Genomic DNA, 24,587 nt, shown 5'->3' with positions numbered 1-24,587 from the left:
AGAAAAGCAGGCATAAAAGGAACTCAGTACACAAAACCACACCACCCAAATCCAGCACTAAGTCAAGCAACTCAGAGCTTCCTAAATATCGAGAGACCGAGTTTCTCAGTTTCTGTGTTACTGAACTGAATGTAAGAGGGCAGAGGACAAAGGGAGACATAAATTGAAGTTGTGTTTCCTGTGCTGAGGGTTAGGAAAGGCCTCCTGCTTCTCTGTTCAGCTGCCTGGAGCCCAGTACTAAGGTTGGACAATGGAAAGCAGTGGCAGACATCCTTCAACACACAGCAGCCACCTCCTCCCTTCTGCAGTTCTTCCTGCCCCAGCCTCACCAGCCACCACCTGCTTTTTCAAAATATGAAGTGATTACACTGTAAAAATCTGTGTTTCCACCACTTAAAAGAACCCTCTCACTGAGGGCTGAACAGAGGAGCCATCACAGGTTTCTACAAGCAAAGGCCTGTGTTTAAGCATCAATGGCACCACTACATCTTGGCCTTGCAAACTCAGCCTGGCTTGGAAGAAACTCAGAGCCATCACAAACTCACATCTGAGCTCTTTAGGAGACCAGCTCGACCTTCTGGCCATCCTGATGGATCCTCCCAGGTTTGGGGGCCAGACCTGAGTGTCCCCAGCCCCCTTGGTCAAACAAACCCTGAGTGTGACTGCTACACTAAGCCTCCTCATACTCTAGGTCAGAGAATGGTTTGGCTTGGGAGGGGCCTTAAAGCCCATCCAGTTCCAACCCCTTACACTATCCTGGGTTGCTCAGAGCCCTGTCCAACACGGCCTGGGACACTTTCAGGCATGGGGCAGCTCCAGCTTCTCTGGGCAACCTGTGCCAGGACCTCAGTACCCTCAAATAAGGAGTTTTTATGGTCCTTATGTTTGCTTTCCTTCCTATATTTGAGGCAAACCCTATCCATGTTAAGCAATGCTGTACTTTGAGCTAACAGCTCTAAGCACAATTTCTCAGAGCTAATACTATAATTATTAGAGATTTATATTCATAAATTAACAAGCCAGCAGCTGACATTTAGAGGGTATTCATGGGTCCCTGATAACACCTGCCTTTCAGCCCCACACCACACTTCCTAAGCTTACAAGCCTCTGGTTATTATTTTGTTTTTAATGAACCTGATGCTAAGAGAGCAGCACCTGTATTTCTTCAGAATGATCCAAGTTCAGTTCTCAAAACCAAGAGGAAAGTGAAAATACTGAACATTTTAATGCTTTTAGTAATTATTACTTTTAATCTATGACTTTCTAATTCAGGTACACCTGAAATTCCTCGACAATTTATTTGTTTGGGGCTTTTCTCTCCTGCAGCATGATCCAATGTCTAAATATGCTGTGTGGAACTCACTGCTGAGGCTGTTCTCCACATATTTGTCACCTGAACTACATGACTTTTAAAATACTCAGTGTGACAGAGAAAACAGAACAATCTTGCAGCCAGATTGGAGGTGATGGTGGATAAATCACAAAGAATTCCCTGTGAGTGAGCCTCTGGCTGCTGCTTCAAAGTCTTGCTATGGACTCCATCCCAAACAAACTCTCTTGCAGGGTATTTTCTTACATAAACTCAGCCCAACTCAGACCACCCGTGCTCCTCAAGGAAAATAATGCCGGTGTCTGCTGAGAAAGTGGAAATACTGGAATAATTCAAAGAACAGAACAATTACAAATCTCTATTAAGTACACAATTAGCTTTGAAAAAGCTGGGTGCTTGTGAACATCTAGACAGCAAATCCTAGAGCACAAAGATCTAGTGAGGCATCTGTTTAGACAAAAAATGAGGAATATGAGCAACCAACCAAGCTGGAATGGGAAGTTGCAATGACAGACATAATTAACAAATGGATAATATGAAGGATTTAATCAGAATGGTAATTCTGTAGGAGACAGTAGCTGCACAAGTTGTCAGACATCAAATTTTTTCTTTTCCCTAAATAAAACCAGAAGCAATATTCACAGTTTCGCTTTCCTAGTCTGGATATGAATCTTTTTCCATTTCAATCACTCCACATAAATGTCATAACATCTTTTAGGGTCAAATATTTTAAATATTCATTTAAACATTCAGCTCTTCTAAAATAATTGATAAACAGCAATATAACTAGATCAACACTGAATAAAATACTGCATACTTCTGAATAAGTACTGCCTCCAAAATATCTCTTAGAGATTTTGTGAGGGCTGAAACCCTCCAACTAATTAGACATTCATATTTTCCTAGAACTAAGTGGAAACTAAGACATAATATCCCTTCCAGCATTTAAGCCTAAGTGTTTTTACAGCTATAAAGTGTTGAAATAAAGAAGAAACAATATAATAATATATATCACACTAAAGGACATCATTCTGGATTTCAAATGGAGGGAGAAACATTTTAGTAATAGTTCATTATTTCTGGCATAAATATCCTTGATATAAATCCATATAGTCCCTAATTACAGTAACTACTATTTAAATAAAATTTAGGTTATTTTTATCAAGGGCATTTAGTGTATTTCAAAGTACTTCAAAGAGGAAGGTCTTCATAGAATACATGCACAGAGATTACAGATTTGCAGTTTGTGGTGTACTCCCCACACTGGAACCATTTTTCTGGGAACCTGTAGTTTCATGTCCACCTTCTTGGTATGCTGAGCTGTGCTATGAAGTTATGGAGAAACCACATTTCAGAGTGGGAAACAAAGAAAGAGGGAGTCCAGGAGAACTCCACAATAGTCAGTAAAAATAAGGGTAGAAATAGAGGAAGCAAATCACTCAAAGCCCAGTCACGTTTGTTAGCAGTTCTGGAAAGCAGAAGAAACCACAGGGTGTTTGCAAATGCAGATACAACAGAACCCCGGTCAGAAAGCACCTGCTCCCTGTGGTCATCTGGACCAAACCTTGCCTCCCCATAGCCATTTACTGCTGGTGCCAGCTCGTTGATCCCTCATTTGGGCTGCTTAGAGTAAGTGTCAGCCCACAGAGAGTTATTTGCTGTGTGCTGTAATTCATGAAAGAGCTAAGCTCTGTGTGGGCAGAGTCCCAGGAGAGCTGTGAGAGCAGCCAGCTCTTACACACACCTCCCACGGGTGCAGGAGACCTTCAGTGATTCCCTCCACTCTTCCCCCACCAATTTCTCCAGCAATGCCACACACAGAGCTTGTCTGCACTACAAAATCAGCTGCTTTGAAGGCAGTGCTGTGATCCTGTCACATAACACCTGTTACCAGCTAGAGGCAAAGGTAACAGGAAGCAACAGGAATCCATCCCAGAGCTTGGCAGCATCCAAGAAGATGTGCTGCACTGCAGGAATGAACACTGCTGTCACTACCTAAAGAATCACTTTCAAGCCTGAAAGTGATAGAAGTCATCAGTTTCCAACCTGTAGCTTTCTTTGGGTCTGCAGATTACTTCAGACAGGCACAAAGAGCAACCAAAAGCAAGACTGACTTTTGTTTTTGTGCTTGCAATACAATGAGGAATGGTGCTTTATTGGAAACTGAGCAGTGGGGAAACCACTGGCAGAAGTGCAAAAGGCAATTTTGTGTCCTGTCATGACAATAGGGCTTCTTTCCTTCTAGAAACAAATGGCACCTGGAACATCCATAATCATAACAAAAAGCTAACATTTCAGCTCATTCATGAATCCAGAACTGGAAATTTTGTTCTGCTTCATAGCCAGGCTCTGAGGTATTTCTGATATGGGCTCTATCATCCTGTCAGGACAGCTTGGCTGATACTCGGATTTTCCTGGCTTTGCCCACCTGCTTTGAGCCTTTCTGGCTTGCAACATGAGCGAGGTTCAGCTACACAGACCTGCAGCACAGAGTGAAATGCCTCAGGAGGGCACTGCCAGGGATGGCAGCTCCACTTGGCTCTGTTCCCCCAGCCTCTGGTCCTGGGCTCCCATAAGGCTGGGGTCTGCAGTCAGGCTTCCCAAGAGCCCCACAGCAAGTCAGCTCACTCTCTGTTAGCAACCCCAAAAGTTCTGCTCCTGTGCAGTGTCTCTGCACATGGGTGCTTTTTGTACTTGCCTCAGACATGCCTTACTCAGAAGGTGACAGTTTTATGTGGGGTCAGGAGAGTGTAGTATGTTCACGATTTTATTATAATCTAACCTAAATCCACCCCTCCTGAGACCTGACAGCCAAAATCAAAAACTGCCTTTGGAAATCTTTCTTTGTAAAACCAGAATTTAAGAAAGAAGACACTTTTTACTTTAAAAGCAACATGTTCTAACCTTAAAGATGAGTTCCCCTTCTTGCCTGACCAAAAAAAAAAAGAAAAAAACCCAGAAAATGTTCAGGTAAGGTGAAGACACATCTTTCACAGTTTATCCTGTTGGGGTTTACTCACCTCTGTATCTCTGAATCTGTCCTCATAGTCCAATCTATCCTTCTCTACAGATGTAAGCTTTAATTTCAGAGTGGAAATCTCTGCCATAAGATCCAGCTTCTGAGTTTCAAGGGTTGTTCTGCTTAAAAGCTCCTGATTCAAGATGAAGAGGAAGAGAATGGAATTATTTACCCAACGGGAAGAAATCGTTAATTTATTTTGACAGCTAAAGGTCTCCTTCATGGGGAATAGCATCACCCTCATCCTTGCTCTATGTGAAGCCCTGAGACACAGCTTTTATCCATCTGACAGATTCCAGGCACCTAGGATGCATCTAGGATCACAGGGGCACTATCATGGGCTGGCTGCCAGGACAAGAAAAAAGCCTGTCTGTCATCACAGTTGCTCTGGGCAGCAAGGAGCTGGGAGGGGAATCCACCCATCCTGCCAGAGGCTTTAATCTAAGACTCTTGGAAGTTGAGTGGGGAAGGACTCAAAGGAGGGCAGAACTGGATTCCTGCAGCATAAAGCAGCACTGACATTACTAGTGCAAAGACTTTAGAGCCAGTATGGTAGAAAATGATCCCTTAGTTAAGAGACATCAAGGGCTGCAACACCTTGAAGGGCACTGCTCTCACCAAAGTTTGTTAAGACAGAAGGAAGACAAGACAGCAAGACAGACATGGAGCTGTGAAATACCTGCTGCAGCATCTCCTCTGTGGCATTCAGCTTCTCCCTGTGCTCCTCCAGGCAGAACTCTAGATCCCGGATCTTCTCTCCTTGGGCCTCCACCTGGTCTGTAAGCACACTTACCTGGACAGCAGGAAAAAAAGGATGCGTGTTTAACACCTTGCACCTGTGCCATATTGCAGGTGAGCAGCACTGCTGGTTATGCCAAAGATTAACTGGGACCATGCAGGGAGGAAGAGCAGGAGAAGGAGCAGAGCTCTGCACGGGACATGCCACTTGGCAAAGAAAACAGGAGAGGAGGGAAGGCTCTCCCCTCACACTTACTAGAATTGCCAAAGTTCTGGCAGCCACATTGCAATTCTGCAACTCCCCTCCTCACTGGAGGTTTTCACGAGGGGTGGCTGCTGCATTTTACTGCCAATAATTATGCCTTTGCTGTGACAATACATTAACTCAACCCATTAGCTCCTACCTTAACCACCACATAAACCTCGCTGCTTATAATTCTTCTTCCCAAGTGATTGCACACAGTGTACCATAACAAGTACTTTCCCCTTTTCAGAACAATAAAAGCAAAGAAGGTTAAAACAGACAGCCAGAGGCTGGATAAGACCCAGAAAACATTTTTAAGACAGCAGACAGATTCTCATTTTGCCTTTTCTGAATGATTTTTTTTCATTTTCAACAGGAACTTCCTGCAGTACTGCTGGGAAGGAGGGTGAGCTCAGTGCTGTCACAGCCCCTAGGCTGGGTCCACATCAGGGGATGCCACCTGTGCAGTCCAAGGGGTGCCAGGTACTCCTGGCTCCAACAGCAAGACAGCAGGAGCACCAAGGAGCTGCTTGTCTCCTTCTGCTGGCTAGCTAGTCCTGCAGCTTTTGTTACCTTTCCTAAGGACAGGACAATGTCTCCTGATGCAGACACCATGTGAATGGCCCTGGGAAATGGTGATCTTAAGGATACACATGGATGTTAGTAGGCGGCTGCTCTGCAGACCTGCTCCGCTAACTAAATTCAAAGAGAACAGACACACAGACAGAAAGACCTTTAGATTTTTCCTGCAATCTGAATTCACACCTTTCTCTAATCTGGGTTAATTCTCACATCCCAGCAAGTCTTCTGAACACTGTCTAAGACATCACTACTCCAAATAAATTCTCAGAGGTTTTAGCACATACTTTTAGACAGTCTAGTGAATGCAAGAGCAGAAAAAAATTATTTGGGTAACAACTCACTTGCAGAACAAGAGATTCCTTATCATTTTCCAGACGAGCCAGCCTTTCTTGATAAACATCTCCATTCCCAGATATGTGTCCATTAGTCTGGAAAAGACAACAAATACGGTATACTCAGCTACTGTGCCACAGTATCATCCAACGTTATCAAACACTTAATGAGAACATTTTTAGTCTGCACAGTTTAAGAACATGTTGGAAATATTCTCCAGCCCCCTAAGAGTTACAAATCAAATCACCTGTCAACAAAGGACACATGACCACCATTCAGGAGAGAATTCTTCAGGGGCTTAAAGATGAGAAAAGGAAGAACCTTCTGGTGACCCAGTTTTGCAAAATTCACTTACTGTGCATTCAGCATTTTGCTAACAAAACTTGGACTCATTGCTACACAATGCTAAGCCATACTTGCAAAGAGACAAATACCCTGAGACATTCAGCAAGTGAAAAAAGCCAAACATACAATCTGCAAAATGTGTATTATGCTTCTTGCAAGTCACACACACAGTCAGAGACATCCTTTTACATCAGGCACATTCTACTGGGTATGGGTGAATGTCTGCACTCTAAACACATCTCTTTGTAAAGCTGCCTGAGGCTAGAGGGAAACAAGAATACATGTTAATGCTATCAGAGAGTTCAGAGGAATCAGCAACTTTTTTCATAATAACTTCAATGCTCTTGAGCAGCAGGAAGGATTTTGTTCTATCCATATTCAAAGCTGTCTCAAAGCACTTCATGATCCAGGCCACAATCAGATCTTGGCTCAGAAAAGGAAACCTTCTTCCCATCATGGCATAAATCACTTCGAGGAGTCTCAGAAGCTGCTTTGAAATCCAGGGTGCTCAGCAGAGGCACCCAACAATGTTGAGGGGCCCTGATTGCCTCCTGAATGTGCGATGAAAAGAAATTGTGTGACTGATCCTTGTGCTCCCGTGAGCATGCAGCACAACCCTGCCTTGAGAGGCCACCACCACTCAGGAGCTCCAAGCCTCCAGCTCCTGCTTTGAATCTCCCCTGATTACAGAGGATACCTCAGGAAACCTCCTGGCTAAACTCCTTTTCTAAATTACATGTCTGACCTTGGGTGCTGGTAGAAACTGCCTTGTTTGAGCCTGAAACAATAGACCTCCCGCCAGCATCACTTAAAGAGCCGACATAAAGCAAACAGGAGAAGGTAGAAGCGTCTGACCTCACCTCAGTGCTCTCAAGAAATCAGGCTGCGTCCTGGCAAGTCTTAAATCACTGAGCAGTACCAAAGTGTCTCACAAGCATGAAATTTCACTGGGTGACCCTAATATTTCCCCTGAAATTTGCTCCAGCAGACTAAGAAAGGATGCTCTCTAGTAATTTGTACCAGTACCTCATCACAATGATCTGACTTATGACTCTGTATCTGAATTATTTAGCAGCACAATACTAAGCCACCTGACCACGCAGACACTAAACCCCAGGGCAAAATTCCTCTAAACTTCTGAGTTTGCCACATCTTCCCCCTGACCTCTACCAGAATTTAGCTCATGCCATTCAAGATCCATGAGATCTTCCATTTCATAACACTTCAACTCAGGTGAAAGCATTCAAAATGAAATAAACCTTAGCTGTTCAACGAGTAGATTATGCTTTGGATTTTGTGACCTGAGTTGTTTGTGAAAACAGAACTGAGGGTTTTGTCTACTTTTGCTGCTCTACAGCTCCCTTGCTCTACAGCTCCCTTTGTCTACTTTTGCTGCTCTACAGCTCCTTTAAGAGCTCCAGTACATCTCAAGCACTTACTCAGCCTGTATAAGAACAGCATCTGTATTTTGTAATACACAACACATTTATCAGTCCAGTGCACGAGTCTGATGTGAGAAAGTGGTATCCATCCCTCACTACAGGCAGCAGAGCTGCAAAAACACTTTTTCATGCTGCTGGGGCTAACATGGAATTCCTTGCCAAAGGAATTGACTTGACTCCCTGCCTCCCAACCACCACATCAACACCTGAACCAATGACCCTCCTGATAGCTTCAGTCAGCATAACCAGACACAAATGAACTAAAACCAAAGACTGCAGGAAGAAAATGTGGGGAGGGAAGTCTTGGTTTCACAACACGATTAAAATGTCTGTGAAAACCAACAGAGGTGTGAAAGCAGAACGTTAGTCATTGTGCACAGCATCTTGCCAAGACACCTTTGTTGTTAAACTCTGCTCACATTTCTCAGGAAAATTCCACTTGGCTTAGCATGTCAGCTTTGGCTTTAAAGCAGGAGTATTGGGATAGGGGGAGCACAGGCTGCAGCTGCACCCTGCCATCAGAGAGAGGTGATGGGAACCCCAAACAGGACAAGTGTAAAGGCTGTTCTCCCACAAAACAAAAAATAGTGCTAACAGAATCACAGATTCCTTAAGGCTGGAAAATACCTCTGAAATCATCAAGTCCAACCATCAACCCAGCACCACCACCATGTTCACCACTAAACCATGTCCTCAAATACCATATCCACACATTTTTTAAATCCCTCCCGAGAGGGTGACTCCACCACCTCCCCGAACAGCCTGTTCCAATTTTTAAAAACTCCTTCAGGAAAGAAACTTTTCATAATATCTGACCTAATCCCACCCTGGCACAACTTGAGGCCATTTCCTCTCATCCTGTCAAACACTTAGGGCAGCTCATCTATTCTTTGGGAGAAAACTTGCAGAGACATCTTGGTTTTGCAAGCTGTGTGTACTGGGTGCAAAGATCTCTTTTCTGGGTATTGCCAGTAATATTTTCTAAAATCTGCATAAAACCAGACCTCTTGTAGCACACCAAACCCAAAAAATTCTATGTACAACACAAGAATTGTTTGCCCTTTGCCTGAAGTGTTGCAACTCCTATATAATACCTATATAATACCTGTGACTGACTCTTAATTTGAGGTATGAAAAGGCAAGAAAGCCCCTGACTTTGGTTTCAGTGGAGAAAACGATGATAGTTGGAGAATGGGTGATAGAGGAAGACCATGGCAGCTATTTCTAAGAGCAGCAGCCTGAGCACTGCTTACACTGGTGCAAAGACCCAGGACCCGCACGCACCGGACACACGACACCTTCCCAGATCTTTGGTCTGGACTGTCTTCAAAGGTAAAAAGTAGATTCCTGGCATGGTATTCTTCCCAGAGAGATGTGGAAGGAAGAGGGGAGATGAAACATATGAGAAGAAGAGAGCAATAATGGTAGTGAGCAGGACTGAAGAGAAATGGAGAGGGAATATGCTCAAACACTGTATTTAGGAAAGTAGTGCATCAGGAGATGGGGTGGAGGGAGCCCCAGTGGGAAGGAATGGACTGCAGGGAGGTCTGAAAAATGCCAGGAGACCTGGTGTGTGCAAAACCTAGGCGAGCAACACTCAGTGTGTCCCTCAGGAGCATTTCCCCACCAGGGAATTTGCATCCTCCCCTGCGACTGAGCCCAGTGCTCACCCTGCAGAGCAACAGCTCCTCTTTGGGGGGATGGGGGGAAGAAAAGAAATAAAACAGTAAGAGAAGCAAAAAAGAAAAGCAAATATTTGATTGAATAGCAACTGCAAGCATATTTAGGGCACTTGGTAGTTAGTTCTGGATCAAATTGGTATCATTTAAGTCCACAAAGGATTAACATAATTTACTAGCTGTGTAAGAAAGGCCTTCCATTTCCTGAAGAAGGCTCTTTTCATCAGTAACTTAAAATCTATCTTCGTTAAGCAGCTAGATTTTGCTTGTATTTTCAATGTTAGTGATTAATTGCAAAACAGTATATGGGAAGAGAATGCAGATTTACCAATACTGATTTTAATCCTAAAAACAAAAGAACAGTTGTCACAATGCCACTGAGGCTTCACAGAAGTTTGAGGTCAAGCATTTACTTAAAATGCCATGTAAGACCAGACCCAGTGCACTTCTAAACTCTGTAAGATCAATCCACAGCTAATCTGTTAAACACGTGTGTAAAGCTTTGTCTGTAATCATCTAAGTGTAAAAAATCCACACTGCTCTGGAGGGAATTATTCCTGTAGCAAGTAGAAGCATCATCAAACTTTCACAGCTTGCCTGCCTTCAGTCTTTAATCCCTCTTCCCTGGAAGTGAGTTAGAATTCCAAACCACAGGAACATTTCTAGTGGCTGCTGGTTTAAACCTAATAATAAAAAAAAAAAATTAAAAAACTGTTTCCTCTCAGTTGCTGAATTCTCCTTTCAAAAATAAACCTCATTTTTAGCTTCCCACAGCTGACACCCTCATTTTCCTTCATTTTCTCTTCTGCTTTGGAGATGAAATAAGCAGCACAAATCACACTGCTCTTGCTGTATGTGCAGTTTGGTTTGTATAGGAGCTGCAACTCCACAGCATCATTTCCCTGTACAGCAGATTGCACTGACTGTTTTGACCACCACAGTCAAGTCAACAGTTGGGCAAGTGAGCCTTTCCCAACACCTCTTTCCTGACCATCTGGAGTTAAATTAGAGCTCACCAACATGCTTGCATGGTTCAGATCATTACAATACACATTACCTATACTCAGTTAAACAAAGCTGCTGCTGTTCTGCTTCTTCCCTCAGCTTTAGAGCCCCTTGCAAGAGGGCTCCTCCAGCCTCAGCTACCTCAGCATCAATTGATGTGCCTTGGGCAGAGCCTCTGGGTTTCCCAAGCCAAGTACCCACTACCTGTGATACAGACTCATGACAGCTTTACTCTCTGTCAGCATCAATCCCATCCCAAATTCATACTGGTCATACCATCTGAGCTGGTGTGTAACCTGTTTATGTGGGAGCCCACCTCTGCCCTCCCAAACCAGCCTCTCCTGCATTTCCCACTTCCCTGCTCAGAATATTTGCAGCTTTTTCCACATACTCCAGCAGAAGACCTACTGCAAAGCTTTTCCTAAAGTTTGCAGGTTACTTCCTCCCCAGAGAATAAGAAGGGAAAAAATAAAAACAACCACACACCCACTCAAAGCCTCCCACATGATATTTTAAAACCTAAAAGTGAATTCTGAAAGAAAAGCAGCTGAATACAGCCCTTCACTCTGAGGCATTTACCTGAAACATTTTGTAAGCATAAACAGCACGCCGCTGAGCAGGGAAGATGCAACCTTTCCACAATATTCCGTCTCCTCAACAGCAGCCCAGCTGGTGCTTGATGCAGGAGAAGGATGAGAGGCTCACTCCCAGCGTTGCCCAGCTATGGCTTGTCACTGGGAGAAATGCAGGAGCCAGCACAGGCAGAGATCTCCTTACCTTATTTAGCCAGACGCAGTGCCCGTGAATGTCCCAGCTATACTCCATGCTGGTCATGACTGTTTTCATGCATTCACGGACGCCAGAAGCCGAGGATGAGGGCTCCGGGCTCCTCCGAGCCGAGGTTAAGTGACTGCAGGTCCCCTTGCCCAGCCGAGGATGGAGGCGAGCGGAGTGGGAGACGTGGGAAGCAGCAGCGCTCCTCAGGCGGAGCAAGCAGCTCTGGGGAATTAACACATCAAAGCCCGGCACGAAACTCCTCCAACCGGGCACAAACAGGAGGGGGATGCAGGCAGGGAGGTGCAGAGCAGCATAAACCTGACCGGGAGCAAGGAGAGCCCCAATCAGGTGGCACACAGCCACCTCCACCCCGGCTCTTGTCAGCAGCGCAGCTCCCTCCTCCGGACCCTCCCGGAAAGCATCCGACCCAACAGCACAGGAGAAAAGAGCAACTCCCACCCCTTCACCTAAGCACAAAGTAAACAGTAAAAGTAATTGTAAAAGCTGCAGGAACACATGCAATTAATCCACGTGTAGACGCCAAGAAAAATGGAAGAAGTTGACGCAGCTGTCCCAGGTCTCACAAGTGGCTTGTCCCAAGTTTATGTCATACTTCAGAGTGATGTAAGAAGCAACAATAACAACCACCTCTGTCCTCGGGTTCAGATTTCAATTGACTCACTACTAGCAGCAGCATGACAAATTCTTGGTATTTTTGACCACAGAGCCCAGCTCTGAGAGTCCTGTGATTATCTCAAAAACCAGTTTTATTATTATAATGAAATGTCTACAGCTACCATTGATAGAGAAAAATCTCAAAACCACGAATGCTGAATAACTCAGGAGATATCAGGAGAGCAAAGGACAAGCAGAAGTTGTGCTTTTTAAGCCAAACTGATTCATTTTGGATGGGGAACGGTGATTTTTGATGGGTTGTTTTAACTGCCAAAGAACTCACCCCCGATGCATGAAGATGCAACAGCAAGGCATACCATAAATGAGCCCATATTATCTGTTAAAACACACATATTATGTGTTAAAAACACACCAGGTCTGGGTGATCACCTTTAGCAAGAACAAGGGTCTTGTGTTTCCAGAACCTTGGGAGGTGCATCTCTCAGGGACAAAATGCATTGCCAGCAGGGAGTGGATGACGACAGGCTGACACGGTATCACAAGACTCCTTTCATACCGCAACTCAAGGAGAGATCTCAAACTGTTTGGTGGTAACACCCTGGTGCCACACATTAGCATAGGACCTTTTGATACACAAACTCAACATAAGCAGAAGCTAAATCAAATGACTGCACTGCACACCCACACCAGGATAATCAAACAACAAACTTAGTTTTGAAGACAAGATTTTTTTTTTTTTTTCCCCCATGAATAAGAGATGATTTCTGGCTAACCAAACTGCTTCTTCCACTTGGGAATTACTCTCCTGTCCAAATAGGTCAGCATATCTCTGTAAGATTACAAAGCTATGTCTACCCAGCAAGGAAAATTCCTCTCTGAAAGCTAAGATCCTCTCATATTAACTCTCATTACTCCCAGCTACTCTCTGGAAGAACCAACCTAAAGGAAAAATGTCAAAATCTGAAGCTGGTCTGTGAAGCAGCAGCAACACATTGGATTGTGTGAGCCACAATGGATACCTCAGCTCAACCACCATCCTGAGATGAGCTGAAAATGGTCTGTGGCTGGACTTGATGTTGATCTTAAAGGTCTTTTCAAACCTTAATGATTTTATACGACTCAGGAAACCTTTGGAAGCCATCAAGTTTTGCTTGACCCTAAAGTCAATTTCAGAAATTCACCTATGGAGTGAAAATAATTATTAAAAAATGTCGTATAATATATATATTTAAATTCACAAAGTCCCTTCCAAAGCTGCACTTGCTGTGGGTTTTAAAGAAAAAATATTATGTTATTCTGGCTCTTTCACTTCAGGGGCACATCCTTTAAAGAGGAGAAGGCACACACCAGGACCCACATACTCAAGTTCAGATCAGAAGCATGGGGAAAACGGCTCTGAGGTGTGGGAAGGCACTGACCACCCACTCCTACCCTTCACTCTTCTTTTTAACAAGACACAGTTGGTTTCCTCTTTCTGGGAAAGTAGTTGCATAAGATGTATTTTTTAAAAAATGCAAAAAATCCCCCAACCACTTTCCAGAAAAGTAATAACCAGAAGGAAAACTGTCTCTTGTTTGTTTCAACTGAAGAAAAACTGGAGCAATGCTCACGGCTGGGAGCAAGGTTTGTGAGAATTACTCTTCAAGAGATGGATCCATCAGCTTCCAGCTGGACACAACAAGACTGCCTTGGTCTTGCAAAATGTGGAGTTTTGTTTAGAATTGTTTTGCTACTGGTGCTGATGTTAGAGATTACACACTGCCTGTACTGAAGCTAGAAGCTCCATTTTCACAGAGTACAGCACACGCCTTATTAAGGAGCACATTGAAATACACCAAATATTTCTGCTGACCAAGAGTATTCTGAAAAAACTCCAGAACTTTGGAATGGTTATGATCTGGCCATGGATTTCAGGCTGGTTTCAGTGAAAGCATGGAGTTCAAACATATTTGAGCTCAGAAAGGTCTCAGTCCCTTTCCAGACTTGGAACAAATGGCCTCGTTTGTACTTTCACCCATGACATTCACCACTTACACATGAAGACGTGAGCAGGGTTTCAGCAGCAGAGATCAGTTTGAGCTGCAATGACATGTTAGTGTGTTACAGTGAAACTGACTTTGTGCAGCAGAGAGCTGCATGTACAACTTTTCCCAGCTCCCCTCGGGGACCACATGATGGATTCTGTTGGAAGAGCCGTGCCAGATGTCCAGGCACGGTACGTGTGCTCTGGTGTCACGTGGCCATCTGGCACCCACCCGTTAAAAAACAAAAAGCAGCACGAGGTGTTTTAACCCACTGGCCCTTTTCTGAGTCTTTGCACACACACACTGAGAGGAACAGAAAGGAAGAGGATCAAGGACACATGGCAGCCCATTCTGGCACGGCAGGACTGAACACTCTGCCCTATTTTACAGAAACTTTGGGTGACTGCTGTCATCCCCTTTTGCCAATGTGGGCACCAGTGGTTTGGCTGCAGGAGCCAGACGAGGATTTTTCTCCTGTGACACACTGTCTGGCAGCAGAAAACACTATTTTTGTTTTCCTCTGAGACACAAGAGGCTTGCTTACAGCCCCACATGGGATGTCACACACCAGTTCCAGCATCCCAGGGGATGCAACTTCATGCATGGAGGATTAAACTAGTTTCATTCAAACAAAGAAGGTGTCTGCCCTTCCTCTCTAAGGAGGGACATAGCTGCAAAAAACCTTCCCGCAAATCATCCAGGCACTTCATGTGACACCTCCCTGCTCACACAGGGACTGGTGACACCTGCAAATCCTGTGACTGTAGCACACTGAGTGCAATGTTAGATTTATCCTACAAAGGGCTTTAAGGATGACAGAGAATACAGGGTACTAATTTGAGGCAGAATAAGGAGTAATTGAGGCATAGATGGAATAGCAATTTTCTGCAATCTTTGGTACTCACAACCCCTGCACATCTTTTCCAGTGGTTGGGAGGCACTAAACTGAATGGTACAACAGAGCCCTTCCTCTCCCACTGAGCCCATGGCTGCAACAAAAACCCACTGCTGTCTCACTGCCTTTAGGTGATCCCCATCGTGCGAGTCTGAAGGGCCCCATTCCAGACCCCACCAGCCAGGAACCCCTAAATCACACATCTGCCATCACAAGGGGCAATGACTGGTCTCCCTCTCATTAATCTCAGCAGGCACTGCAGCCTCAGGCATGCTGCTGGGCCCCTTTGCTCCAAAATAACCTGCAGGGAATCAGCCCCACTAAACAAGGCCTACAGATGACTGTGAACACCATGGGAGAGTGCAGTTTCCAAGACTGTTTATTTGGCATATCTTTTGTTTATCAAGACCATAGTTGCATGAAACCTGTTATGCCCACTGAGAACAGCGAGCAAGCAGTTACAGCGATGTTCACGGCTGTACGTTATACAGGCAGGAAATGCTGATGTTAGCAGGAACTCTGCCTGTTTTAAAGATCTGACTTCAATGTCACTCCTGTCTCCTCCTCCTGATCTCAGCGTTGGCTGCCACACTTTGACAGCGGGGGCGAGATCCAAATCCCACTGGAGGCAGTGGGAGAGCTCCCACGTGCTTCATTAAGTTTCAAGCATTTCCAAATGAGTAGTTCAAAGCAAAGATTTAAAAAATGGAAAAAGAAGGCTCTTCCTTCAGATCTCTCTGCAAGGGCATCAGAAGCAAGTCCAAGGTGCCCACCTGTCCCTGCATTGCTGTGCTCAGCCCCCATGACAGGAGATGGCACAAAGGGTTACCCAGTGCCAGCCACAGCAAACACGGCCCTGCACCCGGCAGTCCTCTGGGCTGCGACTGAGCGCTGAGATCAATCCATTCATTGAGATAAAAATGCTTTCTGCAAGATCAGCCATGACTCCAGGGAGATTGAGTCCTTCCCAGGGGGTGCAGTGCCCATCCTGGCAAGGGAGCAGGCGATGGTGGCCGTCTGTCCCCACAGAAGTGGCACACAGAACACAGAGCCAACACAGTCCTGCAGCAGCCCCAACCTTCACCAGGGCTGGCACCCCAATTTCAGCAGCTCGGTGTCACCTTGGCCAACACCCAGCAGGTGACACAGGAGGACCTGGCCACAGCTGCAGGAAGGATTTGACAGAATATGTGGCAGTGCCCACCCACCGCTGTCACTGTGACAGCTGCGGTGAGACTGGCTGAAAAACCAAAGTGTGGCCTCTGTGAGCAACTCCTGACTTCCACTGCTGGAGCTTCCCCAAAACCTGCACACACCTGGACCTCCACAACACAAACCCTGCCACACACCACGAGCACACTGACTCTTCCTTAGCCCTGCCTGGAAGTCACCAGTCACAGGGCATCTGGAGGCAAACCCAGCAGCTTCTTCAAAAATGATGCTGTTTTAACTCACCTTTTGCTAAGTACAAAATTTTATTTCCCAGGGCAGTCTTTGGGTAACCTACAATAGGATAATTGTTGATTTTTTTGGGAAAACCAAGTATTGGGGAAAGAACTGCCTTCTCAGTTATATTTCTGTGTATTTTTTAATTAAGGTGACAAAACCTGGCTGATTCACAAACACAGAAAATAAAAGTTTGGTTTGGTATCCAGACTGAAGGGATGCAGAGCTTACACCATTCCCTTATGTTATAAACCAGGTGAGGAAGCTCCATAATAACACTGATCCCCATGGAAAAAAAAACCACTGCCAAAAATGCTTTTTACTGAAAAGTATTCAAAACAGCTTATTTGCCCCCACCTAAGCATCTGATTCCTAAAAAAAAAGTCTTTTCCCAGCCCTCTGAAATGAAATTGCAGTCACCAAGTATTGTTTTCTCCCTAGACTGAGGCACAGTGGTACATCAAAGACAGCAAAGGCCAACCACTGCATGAGGCATTTGAGCAACAGCTTTTCCAAGACTCCACAGGAGTATCTCCAAAACAAAATCTCTTCCCTGATACCCACTCTTAGCTTTATAAATAGCTGTGTAGAACAGAGCCAGTCTACCCAACACCCAAAATGAGCCTGGTAGAGGTCAGACAAGGTGAGACTGTACCATCTGACTTTGGAGCCATTCGATGAGAGCCTCAGCCGTGGAGTCCGGGACCTGGCAGCGCAGCCCTTCCCTCTCGTCCGCTTCCATCATCTCCAGCAAGCCCCGCAAGTCCTCCACGAGATGCAGAGCCCGCAGGCCCCCCATGAATGGGGAAGTGGGGGACTGGCAGTCAAAGATGCCATTGGAGTATTCCAGAGCCTTCGAACCTGCAGAGAGCAAAAGTGCAGGGGTCAGGCATGGGACAGGGGCTGGGCGCACCCCGGGGCTGGGGAAATCCGGGGGTTGTTCCTGGCAGTGTTTATCCCAACCAAACTCAGCACTGGTACCTGGGGAGGAAAGTTCCAGCAGGAACAAGGTGGGCTGGCCCTCATGGAATGGGAATGCCACAACCTGCCCATGGGGTTGAGGTGTGGGCTGGGCTCCTGCTCCCCAGGATGAATTCCCATGGCAGAAGGTGCTGCCAGGGATGGAACAACCTCTGCCAATACCCTGAGTCACCCAGCAGCACTGAATGATCCAAGTCACAATCCAGTGATGGTGTCCAGTGGAAACCATGCCCTGCATTTTCCATGCAGGAACATGTTACGCTGCTCCAAGACACTGGAAATTTTTTTAAATAATAAAAAAGATGAAGATAAATTAAAAGACCAAATCACTTCTGCACGGGAATAAATTTTAAAACCAGCAATTTGACACAGTAGCACTGACATTTGCATGTTAATAAAGTGAAAAATCTCTCATTTGCATAAACTCACAGGATGCATATTTGACCTACATTGGAAGTTGCTATATATTAAGTTAGAAAAGAAACTATGAATTTAGGATTAAGGTTGATGTAAGTCAACCTCGCTAATTCCAACTGTAATTCCAGGACACTGATTTGTGACCTTAATTCTCTAATAACTCGGCACAATGAGACATGTTCATGACAGACCTTCATTTGTGCTGTCAACTTTTAGAAACTACAAGGATATGCCATATATACACTTCCATGAACTTTCATTCACCCCAACTGGCAAGCCACAAAAATCCAAGTATTCTGCTAAATTCCCACTAATAAAGAGAAAAATAACCTCAACAGCACATGAGCTGATACCCCTTTATTATAATATTCCTTTATAGATCTATTCACAGACATGGTTAAATGAAGTCTGTGGCAACTTAAATCTTCCAACATCACATTTTGTTTTTATATTACACCTCATCCTGCCGTAACCAACTTGGGCTCTTTGAAACACAAATACATGATTGAATCCAAAAACCAGTGTCTACTTATGGAAAATACTGAAGTCACAGCTTACATGTATTTTTAGAGATCATCATGATCAAACTGAATCCCCTTTGCATTTGTTCCTGCTATGTGTCCTTAATATATTTAGGCAGAGAAGAGAGTCATTGTTCAAAGCACACACTGTATGATTATTTTTTTCCCTAAGGAAAATTGCTTAAGTGGAACTACTAAAAATTTTATAACTGCGTTGCTACACTTGCAAGGGCATTTTTGACTGTTGACTTCTTGATCTTTCCCTCCTATGTGTTGGATATTTTTTATATTATTTTCTAACTCACTAGACTGAGTTTAAAAGCAGAGGTTGTATTCTTTGTAATGCCTCTCCCTGGGCAACTTACAATTTACAGGTACTTATAAAACTTTCTCATGTTCAAGGCAGTTCCAAAGTTTGGACCCAAAGCATTCCAATTTTGAAGAGGAAAAAAAAGAAAAAGAAAATTCAATTAATGTTTTAACTCTTCTGAATTGAGGGAAGTTCAGAGTAGCCACTATTGTCCTTGACTCTCCTGGTGCTCCATGCAGGAGCTGAGCTGCATCACTCAGCTATTTCCAGCAGCCCTTTCAGAGAGGGCAGGAGAAAACCCAATCCACGGAGCCTGTGAGAGTCTGTGCAATCCCTCCACTCCGGTTATTTGTTAACTCTAAGCTAGAATAGAAGGCACCAAAAGCAATTCCCAGCATATTCCCTTCTCTGTCTGGAACTCTGTCCTCCAGTGGGAGAAAGGAGGATCCAAAAAAGCAAAATAAACACCTGCTATAATGCCATCCATCTGCTCCAGGGCTGCAGCGAGCATGTCACTTGCATCACTCATCATCTTCTCTCTTCTCAGGAACAATCACCAGCTACACCATAAGGAGCAGTAAAACATCGATGGTGGGAGCTGGCCCAGAGCCTCAAGTCTGCAATTTAATCTGCAAAAGAGAATTTAATTTCACTGCATGTTCTCTGAATTCAGGCATCACTGTTGTCAGATCAGAAAGAAGATTGGGATCATTTGCTGGCCACAATAAAACCCAGAGGTATTCACCACGAGGCATGGACTGAGATCGAGGGATCAAAGCACCAACCTGATGACCCTGTTTCCAGTGGCCCATGGCCTGCTCTGCCCACAGGTCTATGCCACTGACAGGGCATCCCACAGAACACCTCAGAAATCCCACATGGCACTTCCAGGAAGCTCACAGAGAAGACACAGGCCTTCTATCACTAAACAGGAGCTGCAATTCAGCAACAAACCATATGTGTCTGCTGTAATTTTCCCCCCAAGAAATAGAAAAAGAGAAGTCTGACCATTTGTCTGAGATTTCTGGATATCTGACAATACAGAAGTTCCTGGCACAGAACTGTGTGCCTACAGGCAGGACCTCTCAGGTGTCCACAGCTCACTGGATGTAGCATGTGTGCATGGACTAACCCGGCTCTGAGTTTAGCAGATTCACATTGTAACAATGCAATCTGATCTCAGTCGCATACTTCTACAAGCCAGAATTGGTCCCCAAAGGAGTATTTCCAGCAGGCTGGAAAAGCAAGCCTGCCCAACCTGCTGCCTGTAGGTGAGCTAGTAAACCAGAAATCCTGATGGGCTACAAGTTATTTTAAGCAGGTGTTTAGGAACTTGGCTGAAGTGGAGCTGCAGTGGTCAGAGGCATTCCCAATCCCTCCAGCCCACCACAACAGACACACAAACCAACAACACGGCCCAGATTGCTTTAGCTTTAATCTGATACACATGAGACTGCTTCTGCTATAAATACAGCTAGGGAACAAAGCTAAACAAACAGCAGGAAGGAAAACTCACTTTAACCTTCGCATGCCCTGCCACTTGGTTTTTGTATTAGGCCACACCACTGCTGACATTTGCCCCAACATGAGCAATTAAGAAAGTCATTCACAGTATCTCTGGCATAAGTTCTGGAAAAGAGTCCACTAAAAAAAAAAAGCTAAACAAAAATCCTCGTTATAAACTGATTTTTCCCTCCTATGAGTCACCTTATTGGTCTGACCCAGCTGGGAGGTGGCTCTTATTGGAGGCTGCCAGCCAGCTTTGCTGAAACGTTATCCTTAAAATGCCAACAAACATTTCATCTTCCACAACAATATTTTTATTACAGGTCCAAACCCTAAGGTAACCTTTGAACAACAGCACAAAGACTGCTACACTTTTGGCAAATGCCTGGTTTTATTACGTGGTTGCCAGAGTCAGAAAAACCAAGAGAACTTTAAACAGTCAAAATACCTGTAAGTGAGGATGTTGCAAATCTTAAAAACTGCAGTAGCATTGTAACTGAAGACGCTCAGCCTTCCAGAAGGAAGCCCCCAGTTTTAAAGATAAGGTAAACATTCAGCTTCAATCAGTATAAGACCTGCCAGAATATGCAAATCCTACAAGACAACTGGTTCGGTGCCTCCACATCTGATAAAAATGATCAGAAAATGCAGCTTTTACACACACAATAACTTGGACAACACTGAAGACAGTCTCTTTTTTTATCTGCTTAAGATCTCCTGGCTCTGATACCAGGTCCTGCTGAAATATGGGAGTCTATGAAGGCAGAGTGTGAACAATCTGCTGTGGATTTCCCTCCAAGGGCAAAGAACACAGAGAAAGCCTGGGGCTTCTACAGCCCCAGGCAAAACACTGATTCTTCACAGCTCTAAGTGGGAAAAGACCAACAGCACAAAGCAACCACAAACCCACAGAAGCCAATCTATGTCTGGCAGTCAGAAGTGTACATGAGCTTTTCAAAGTGCATACACACCTCCCGGGGCAAGTGAAGAATACAGAGCCAGACTCTTCTCAGAAGTGCCCGGTGACGTGGCAAGAGGCAATGGGCACATGTGAAAACACAGGGAAGTTCACCTTAGAATTAAAAAGGGGAGAAGGAAAAAAAAAAAGCCTAAATAAAAAGAAACCATTTAAAAAAGCTTTTTTACTATGAGGATAGCAAGTAATAGAAAGGGTTGCCCTCTTGGGGTCTCTAACCTTGGAGCTACTCACAACCCAGCTGGACCCTACATAGCCTGTCCTGGGCGTCCCTGCTTGGGGCAGGGGCTGGGCTGGATATCTCCAGTGGTGCTTTCCCACCTCAGCATCACAGTGAGCTCAGTGCAGCTCATGTTCAAGAATTAAATGCAGTCCTGGAGGCTGGTAGGAAAAGCCTATGTAGGCTAAAAACACACAAAGGAACAGAGGGCTCCCTAACCACATTTGTTCCCAGAACACCCCTTGATTCTCACCTTCTGGCTAGGAAATGCATGAACTGGGGACAAGTTCTGCTAATTTGTACAACTACAACTGCTAATTTGTACTTGCACAATATAGCCATGGCTTGTAGGCACAGAAAAATCACTAACCTTGCACTTCATCCAGGTACAACCACTCCTGACATTTGCCAAAAGCACTCCTTGCTTTCCTAAACAAGGGGTTTTTCCATGGTTGTGAGAAATCCCTAAGGCAGCCCTACTAATGGGAGCAGACAGTGGTACCAACAGCATCCAAGAGACTTTCAGGTTACCTGCCTCTGCCTCCAAGGAAAGACACATCGGTTTGCACAGAGTTTCCTCCACTGCTCCTCCTGAAGGAGCTGCACTGCTGAGAGCAGCAGGGAGAAATTTAAAGATAAAATTTACTGAAGCAAGACCCTGCAAACACACAGACCTCCAAAAACTCTTCCACCACTCACAGAGCATCTGTTAGCAGCCTGACCAAGTCCACAGCTGAGAAACTTGGAGAGGTGAAATCAAAATGAACAAAAAGCCCCCAAGCCAAACAGCTGGGGATGATGCAACAAAATCCCATTTCCCTGGTTATTTGGTCCTAAAAGTGGCCATTGAAAACTAGCCTGGAACAGCACATCCTGCTCTGGCCATCTTCCCAGCACAGTGCAGCACATCCAGCAGTCAAGAAGTAAAATTACTGGGATAGAAAAATAATATTGGAAGTATCCTTCCCTAGCAAAGACATAGAATTATTTTTGGTCTTTGCACAACTATTACCAGCATACAGGGAGGAGGTGGGCAGAGGGCAAAGAGGACTTCATACACCAGGGGAGCAAAAGACCAAACTGCATGGAACCAGAAAAGACAACAAACCCCAGGAGAAAAGGGTGGAAAGGGGAGATGCAGAGGGAGCCAAAGATACACAAATCAGCAATCAACAGCCCTCTGTGTGCTACAGGAAAGGGGACAACAATAAAACACCAGCAGATTAATCCCTGTGCCTCCTGAAGGGCACCCTCTGACTTCACAAACTTTGAGAAAAGCCTCAGCTGGCCACTGAGAGAGCAGAGCTTTTCCAATATGTGTGTTCAACTCTTTCCTCTTTATGGCTTTGGTCTAATACAAATAAAAACTAACAGAAAACTCAAGGCTTTGGGGTTTTTTTTCTTGGCAGGGATTAAGGAAAACTACACAGGTAACATGAACAAAAATCCATCCTGGAGGACTACAGTGGAGCTCCTTAGGAAAATAATGCATAGCTAATGACGACAAGCAGTTTAACCTCCCTTCATCCACAAAAGCAGGAAGGGGAAAAAACATCATTTTAACACAGACTGATCTATGGCATGGCAGATAAATGAGATATCAAGGTGCACACAGGAGATAGAGAGGCAGATGCATGAAATCCACCCCTGGTATAACGTCACTGACAGCACACCTGAGAGGGAAGTACTGACAATTCCCTGCCTGACAGACAATTTAAAGTAAGTTTTCTCTTGCTTTCCAAGAAAATGACAACACTTACCTTCCTGTGTGCACAACCAGTGCCAGGTGGGGTGGGGGGGCTGTTTGTACAGAGGCAGATTCCCTTTTTAGAGCTCCCAGCTGAATACCCTGCTCATGCCGACATGAACAAGCATCGCTTCGTCAAGCCTGTATTTACAAGCCACCGTTAAAAAAACCAAAAATAAAATACAAATGCAGCTCTCTCCACTATCACTTATCATTTATCTTATTACTAGCTGGCATTTCTACCCCATCCCTGGCTGTAACAGAGAAGACATAATGTCGTCTTACTTGTTTAATGTCCCTTCCTCTGGTTCAAATGCACCAGCCGGTTGCTAGGGCTGTGCTGTTCACTTTTCAGTAGGTGGAGATTTTTTTATTTTTATTTTTGAATGACATACAAACCCTCTGGCTACAGCGCTGGGAAGACGTATTCCAAACAGCTTACAGAGAAAACAAAATGCTGCCCTGGAAATAAACACAAGGAAAGCTGGAAAAAAAAACCAACAAGAGGCTCTGTGAATGGAACTGCAGTCTGCTGGCTGCAAACTGGAAAGCTGCCTGGATATGGATTTCAAAATCTGATATTTAATTAAGATGGCAGACTTCAAAAAGAAGGAAAAAAAAGTGCTTAAGCATTTTACATATGTAGGAAATGGTAGTTTTCCCACCCAGAGGCTGCCTCTTTCCTAGATCAAACAGCACACACAGAGGCACCGAGGTCCAACATCTTCAAGCCTGGTTTTTTTGTTATTTTGGGGGTGGTCTCATTCTGGATCTCCACCCGTAAAACACACCACACTTTTAAGCCCAGAGGTTCGCAGAGTTAAAGGGAATCAGCTGCCTGCTGGCAGGCCAGAAGGCCCAGAGGACACACCGTGCCCTGGATGTCACCGCTCTGAGGAAGGGAGGGCTGGCCTTTTGTCCCACTCGCCTTCCTCTTTGTGCACATGGGCTGCAAATGCTCAGTGTTGGGAAATAAAGCATCAGCAACAGATTATTTTTATGACATGATGCAGTAAGATAGATGACTTAAGTTTCTCAGTTCTGCCATTCACACATAACACTCCTTAAGGCAGGAAATTTTGATACACAGAAATTAAAAACCTTGATTAGGGCCTGTTTCTAAGGGCTGTTGAGAGTAAAAGAGGACCCCAAAAGCCAGCTGTCACCCCAGAGCAGCCTGCCACAAAAGTAAAGTAAAAAAGCTCAGAAGCTGCAGTCATCTTTTCTGGGGAGAGTGGAGGAAAACAACTTGTTCCACAGCAAAAGTAAGACCCTAAATGCTGTCACAATCCATGTCCTGACTTCTTAGTGCTACAGGGACCAGGTGACTGCATGAGAGGTCTAAAGCAACTTCTGAATTCATCTCTCTTGCCTCACTACACTAAACACATCCTTAGCAATTAACTTTCACAAA

The 24,587-nt window shown here is 44.7% G+C and overlaps 1 protein-coding gene across 17 annotated transcripts in view; it reads right to left on the bottom strand.

Annotated features, from left to right (window-relative positions):
• Nucleotides 1-24,587, bottom strand: part of PPFIBP1 (PPFIA binding protein 1) — a 104,897-nt gene that overhangs the window by 27,827 nt on the left and 52,483 nt on the right. For 11 of the 17 annotated variants that reach the window (XM_030238203.2, XM_030238208.2, XM_030238206.2 and 8 more), the window contains 5 exons: nucleotides 19,193-19,353; nucleotides 17,151-17,356; nucleotides 6,255-6,341; nucleotides 5,029-5,142; nucleotides 4,351-4,482 (listed from right to left, as the gene is read on the bottom strand). In XM_030238203.2, the coding sequence (XP_030094063.1) occupies nucleotides 4,351-4,482; nucleotides 5,029-5,142; nucleotides 6,255-6,341; nucleotides 17,151-17,356; nucleotides 19,193-19,256 (603 nt within the window). In that variant the 5' untranslated portion in view covers nucleotides 19,257-19,353. Of the gene's footprint in view, nucleotides 1-4,350; nucleotides 4,483-5,028; nucleotides 5,143-6,254; nucleotides 6,342-11,296; nucleotides 11,413-11,494; nucleotides 11,874-17,150; nucleotides 17,357-19,192; nucleotides 19,354-24,587 lie in introns of those variants that run through there. The other 6 variants (XM_050970213.1, XM_050970214.1, XM_050970212.1 and 3 more) reach the window with 5 other exon arrangements.

Source organism: Serinus canaria, chromosome 1A (genome assembly GCF_022539315.1).
Source record: "Serinus canaria isolate serCan28SL12 chromosome 1A, serCan2020, whole genome shotgun sequence".
Taxonomy (NCBI): Eukaryota; Metazoa; Chordata; class Aves; order Passeriformes; family Fringillidae; genus Serinus; species Serinus canaria.
The sequence above is the reverse complement of the archived record's forward strand: the minus strand, read 5'-3'. Positions and strand labels throughout refer to the sequence as shown.